At 58.8% G+C, this 6,000-nt stretch overlaps 1 protein-coding gene across 1 annotated transcript in view; it reads left to right on the top strand.

Moving 5' to 3' along the window:
* The first annotated feature begins 5,052 nt into the window (after positions 1-5,052).
* PPARGC1B (PPARG coactivator 1 beta) overlaps positions 5,053-6,000 on the top strand; it is a 44,064-nt gene continuing 43,116 nt past the window's right edge. The window contains exon 1 of the mRNA XM_061456613.1: positions 5,053-5,212. Within this exon, the coding sequence (XP_061312597.1) occupies positions 5,129-5,212 (84 nt within the window). The 5' untranslated portion in view covers positions 5,053-5,128. The remainder of the gene's footprint in view (positions 5,213-6,000) is intronic.

Here is a 6,000-nt window from a genome sequence, read left to right as displayed (position 1 = left end):
GAGGGCAGGGGATGTGGTGTGGAGAGAAAGCTATGGATGGGGGCCTGGGGACAGACGGGGACAGCCTGGCTGGTGCTTGCCTTGGGCTGGGATCCACAAGGCAGGAAGATGCCCATGGACATCCCTGCCAGCAACGGCTGCTTGAGGAACAGCAAGTCCTTGCTCGGCAGCGCTGGGGATCCAAAGCAGCTCCCTTCATTGCTTACTCTCTTGGCCAGCTCAGATGGTGCAGGGGGTTGGGATCTGCTCTGATGATCATGGCGTGTCTCCAGGAGAAGACAGTTAAACAGAAAGAGGAAGAGGAAACTGTGATGGCAGCCCCCAGACTCTGAGCATCCTCCAGGGAGAGGCAGGAGGAGTCGCCTTGCTTGGAGCCAGCATCAGCAGAGGAGGATGAGGTCAATCTGGGTCTCAGCCAGCCTCCCCCCTGCCCCTTGCTCTTCCCATGGAGCAGAGCAGAGGAGTATCCGGCAGCAGGATGATGGGGATGGAGGAGACACCCCAGCTCCTGGTGCTAGGCAGGGATGAGCAGGGAGGAGAGGCCGAGCAGCACCACCAGGACCGGAGGCAGAGGGACAAGGCAGGCCAGCGAGGGGACAGCGGGGTGGCATCAGTGTGCTCTGACAGACACCATCAGCGCAGTGTGAGAGCCACCAGTGACACAGTGCAGCGGGGAAGCCGAGTTCAGCCACTGCAGAAGAGTCAGCACAAGGGACACATGCCATTTGGTGCATCGCCCTTTGGTCCCTGCATGCTGGTGGCTGGCTACAGGCTGGATTCTCCATGGAGGGATGTCAGGCAGTGCAGAAAGAGCCATGCAGGGTCTCTGACAGAGGGCTCCTTCCCTCAGATACAGCGAGGGATGCTACTGGGCTCTCATCCCCAGGCAGAAGGGCCATGTGCTGCTTCCTGTGGCCAAGTGAATCACTGGAACGCCATAAGGAGTCAATGGGCATCCCACACTGCTGGTGGGCAGCATGAGCCATTGCGCAGGAGCCTTCCCTGCGCTGCCTGGACTCTGCTGCTTGCTCCAGGAAATTCCCATCTGTTTCAATAGCTCATCCACAACCCCCTTCATACTCCTTTGCCACCACATTTCTCTCTTCACAGGTTTCCTCTGCAGTAACTGCATGGCTTTAGCTCCACAGCAAAAGGCTGCAGTTTTGGAGAGGGGCAGGCTGCAGAATGGGGCAGAATGGGGCAAAATGGAGCCCTGTACATCATCACCCCGTGTGTGTGTGTTTTCCCAGCCTCAGTGCTGGCCATGGGCTCCTCTGCTGGGCTGGAGCAGCCTGAGTGAGTCTCTGCTCCATGGAAAGAGAGCTGTGGCAAGCCCAGTTTGGTGGCACGGGTACACTCTGGAGAGGGGAATGGGAGTCTCTCCATGACGTAGGCAGATATGGTACCTGTGCACAAGGGGCTTTGCTGACACAGCGGAGCACTGTTCCAGATGGTGCGTGGGGATGCTGGAATGGGAATAGCAACCTCTGAATGAGCACAGCCCCAGCTGTACAGGCTGGAGCTCAGAGCCAGGAGCCCAACCAGCACCCACGTGTACTCTGAAGCCACTCTTTTTTACCCCAAGTCCCCTCCAGCTCAAGAGGCCACATTCTCAGCCCTGTGGACATCAGCCTGAGAGCAGAGGGGCAGTTTCCATCCAGGCTTGTGGGGAGTGAGGGGCCATGCTGCCCAGTGATACATTCCCAGGGGTTCACTCCTTGCTGGCACTAAGCACGACAGAGCCCTCCCATCATAAACGGAGGAGGAAGGGGAGGCAGGAGCCCCCAGGGAACATGGCTGATCAGGAGCCACCAGACACAGAGAGCACGGAGGTAAAGCGACACGAGGTCCCTGCGCCGGGTGACTTCAGGTGAAGGACAAGGCCGAGCCGAGTGCCAAGCAGGGCTGAGGAGAAAGAAAACCAGAGCTCATGGAAAGGAGCCAAGCACAGCAACTCAGTGAAACCCAGTGGCACGGCATTGCTAACCACTCCTGCCCCGTGGGGAGCGGCGCCTCCCATAACGGCACACATGAATGAAGGCTGCTTTAGGGGAGGACTTCGGGAAAGCCTCGGGGGCATCTTCCGCTTCGGCTTCCCCCCCCCCCGGCCAGCACAGAGCCCCCTTCCCCGGTGCCCCACACAAGTTCTCCCTGGGGCCGCGTTTAATGTCGGTGCCACGGGGTGACTGTCCCAGCGCGGGGGGCTGCTGGGGACCCACGATGTGCGGGGGATGGTGTAACCCGGAGGAGCCCCATTTGCCGCTGCCTCTCACTGCCCGGTCCTTACAACATTTTCCCATCCACAAACAGGGGCAGCTGCAACACGAGAGCGAAGGCGGGAGTTTGCACAGCGCGGGGTGTCTCCTGCCCAGCCGCCGCTCATTGGCTCCTGCCCCTGTCCCGCAGTTGGCCTTTGGCAGGCTAAGGGTACCTTCAAACCCTGTCCCCTCCTGACCGCTGGCCTAATGACATTACTCACTCTCTGCCGGTTTGAAAGGGCAGTTGCGGGCTTTTCCTGTTATATTTTACCTCGGTAACATTATCCTCGGCCTGTCCGGGGTTAGCATCGTGTTGCTGCGGCTGGCTGCAGCGCCGGCACGGTGCCATGGAGCGCTACGGCTTAGCCAGGGCTTGCATGCGAGGGGTGGGCACGAGGGGACTTATTCCTGCCGGGCTGTGGCTGACACCTCTGTGTGTATATAAACACAGGGAGCAGCAGAAGCCAGAGCTCTGGCAGCTCTCCTGCTCACAAAGCTCAGGTCTGGGTTAGGAGGAAAGCTGTGAGCCAAACTGCACACTCACTCTGCGTGCAGACAGGGAAGGGTGCATGCACACAGGGAATATAACGTCCCATCCATGTCACTGCACTGAAGTACTGGGGATCACTCTCTCTACCAATGGTGGGTATTTCTGAGGCCGCCACATGACTGCCTTCTAAAGGAAGTGGACACAACACCAGCTATAACATCTTGTCCTGCTTTGCCTCTCTCTTGGTGCTTTTGAAACCCTTTTCATGAGTGTTATTCAACCAATCCCCCCTGAAGCTCCAGGGCACAGGGAAGTGATGTGATCTCTGTTCTATAGGTGAAAACCCCCAAAAAGGCACAGAGCTGTGCAAAAGTCCAGAGCAGTCAGGAGTATAAGCTGGAACATGTTAACACCAACTTGCAGCCACGTCAGCAACTGCACTTCGTCCTCCAGGACCCTACTGAAACCCAGAACTAGCAGCACGTCCACCCCACTGAGATGCCCGTTTCTGCCACCCTCTGGGCTGGAATGGGCTCATCTTCTTGGGTTAGAAAGCAAGGAGAGAGGAATTATGCTAGCACACACACCAGAAAGGAAAAGGTATTTCTGAAACACACAGCTATGCATAACTTGATTTCAGAGCAACCATTCACTAAATTCCCATGAATGGTTACTTCCTATTTGCGTACAACTGGAATAAAGGAAATCACGAGATACTCAAGTAAGAACCTCGCCTTTTGTGCAACAAATTCCTCCTGAGAGACCATTTTTACGGTGAGGCCTTCCACTCCTCTGGTGGGGCAAACATCCCTCCTGTTCCCAGCCCACCTCCTCTCTCCACAGCACTAGCTTCTCCTACAAAGGATGGACTAGGGGGAGAACACATTCCAGGTTATTGGCCAGCAGGGTCAACTGGGAATTGGAGCCTTATCTGCAAGGAATTGCACGTGCTCCAGAGCAATGCAACTTCCTTCTCCAGGCCCTTCCGATGCCGCTCGGCCCCCCTAGAGCTGTGCATCCTGGCAGTGGCGCTGCTGGGCCCAGAGCTTCCATGCCTGGGGAGAGCAGCTTCCTTGCTGCAGCTTGAAAAGCACCTTGGGTACCTGCTTCAGTGCTTCACAGCAGTAATCAGTTGATGGCAGCTTCTTTCTTGCTTTATCCCATCCCAGCAGCCCCTGTCCCCCGCTCTCATCAGCCAAACAACACATGCTGCCTGGTGACATCTTTTGGTGCAAGGCTGAGGATCACCAGGGAAAACCCAATGTTGCTACATTGCCTGGTGCTCACAGCGCATCCTGAACCAAAGGGAAGCTGGAGGGCTGGAAAGAGCTCTCCTTTTGAAACACAAGCAAGGCAAGAACACAGACAGGCAGGCAGGCAGCAAGCCTTTCCTACCAGGGGATGAAGCACCTTCAGCTCATCCATCAGAGTCTGACACAGCTCTCTACCTAACTCACTTCATATCACTTTGCTTCACCAGCCATTTACGCTGATCCTGCAGGCCCATCTGAGCCACCTGAGGGGATTTAAGGATCTGGAGCCATTAAGCTGTAGGTGTTGCCACTTGGTTCATCGTGTATCATCTAATTCAGACTGCAGGGCCAAACCCTGCTCTTTCCCATGTAATTGCTGTGGGTAAGTAAATAGAACATTCATGAGATTTTTGGTCCCATCGTTATTTCTGAAAGGGCTTTTAGCATACATCTCAAAACCTCAGGCAGAAAAGTGACCTGCACGACAGCAAGATGCTAGCAGCAGCAGTGGGCATGCAGAAGAAAACAAGGGAAACCTGAAGATCTTTTGCTCCTTGTTGCTCTTTGCTGTCAAGCCACCTGGTCCCAATCCAGTGCAGACCCATCAAGCCTGGACATGACCCTCAGCACAACACACTCCTCCCAGGGTTTATATATCTCATATATATGTATACATATATATATATATGCAGTGATGTAGGGACTGTTAGGTGCTGCAGGGTATCCCCACTTTTAAGGGCTGTCACTCCTAAGGTGTACACAGTGGTGCTTCCCATGGGAAGCTGCCCCACGTGTCTGCCAGCCGTATGAGGTGACCCCCCGGAGCCTGGATGTGACCCTCAGCCCGACGTGCTGCGCACAGGCTTCATGTGGCTTAACGGGGCTGTCGGGGAGCCCCCAGTTCTAAGGGCCGGCAGTCTCTGGGTGGCGGAGCGGTGGGCAGGGGTCCCGCGGGACGCTGCCGGTGCCCCATGCGCACCCCGCAGCCGTGGGGGTCTCCCCGCCCCGCTCCCGCTGCCGGCGGGCGGGGGCTGCAGGCGGCTCCGCCCCACCGGCCGCCCGGCTCCCCGCCGCCGCCGCGCCTGCTGCATGCTCGGTGCCGCCTCAGCCCGAGCCGGAGGTGGAAGATGGCGGAGCCGGGGCCGGATTGCAGCGCTCTGCTCGACGAGGAGCTTTCCTCCTTCGTCTTCAGCTACCTCGCTGACAGCCAGGTAGGGCGGGCCGGAGGGGGGGCTCTGCTGCCCGGCTCCACAGCGCGTGCAACTCATGGAACGGGGGGGAACCGGCAGCCCCCCCGCTTCCTGGCGCTCCTGCGGGAAGAGACGGTGTCTGCACTCCTCCGGTGTGGTGGGGGTGCAGGGACCGGCTTTTCCCGCAGCAGCCCGGAGGCTCTGCGGGGGTCCCGTTTGCTCCACAGATGCGCAGAGGAGGGCAGTAGAGGGTGGGGGGGGGGAACACAGGGGGAACCCTGCCGGCCCCGCGGGTCTCTACGCGCCCCTCCCCGTGGCTTCGGGGCAGCCCCGGCGCGGCACCAACCCCGCAGCCCCAACGCCGCTTTCAGCACCACTCGCACGTGGACTCCCGCGGCACCCCCCCCCCCCCCCCCCCCCCCCCCCGGTTCTGCGGGAAATGGGGGGGGGGGGAGAAGAGAGAGGAGAGAGAAGTTGATGGGTTGGTGGTTTCGGCACAGTCCCCCCTCCCCTCCTTTGCAGCACCCCCCTGCAGTGGTGGGGAGGGGGAGGCCGCGGTGCAGGGCGCCGGGGGGGGCTCCGCAGGGGTGATGGAGCGGGGCTGTGGGATGAGTCATGCCGAGCGTCAGTTACACGCATTCGGGCTGGGATCCTGGGGGATGGAGGTTTGGGGAGGGGGGGTTTAGCAGGGAGAAGGGTCTCGGTGCTGCGAGTCAGCGGCCCCGAAATCTGGATGTGCTCCCTTCTGGATGGAGCTGGGTATGAAAATCAGATTAAGGCTCCTTGGCAGCTCCCGCTCGATCACGAGA

This window comes from Pezoporus flaviventris, unplaced genomic scaffold (genome assembly GCF_033815535.1).
Source record: "Pezoporus flaviventris isolate CSIRO_AGI_PZ_B2104156 unplaced genomic scaffold, CSIRO_AGI_Pfla_v1 ptg000023l, whole genome shotgun sequence".
Taxonomy (NCBI): domain Eukaryota; kingdom Metazoa; phylum Chordata; class Aves; order Psittaciformes; family Psittacidae; genus Pezoporus; species Pezoporus flaviventris.
The sequence above is the reverse complement of the archived record's forward strand: the minus strand, read 5'-3'. Positions and strand labels throughout refer to the sequence as shown.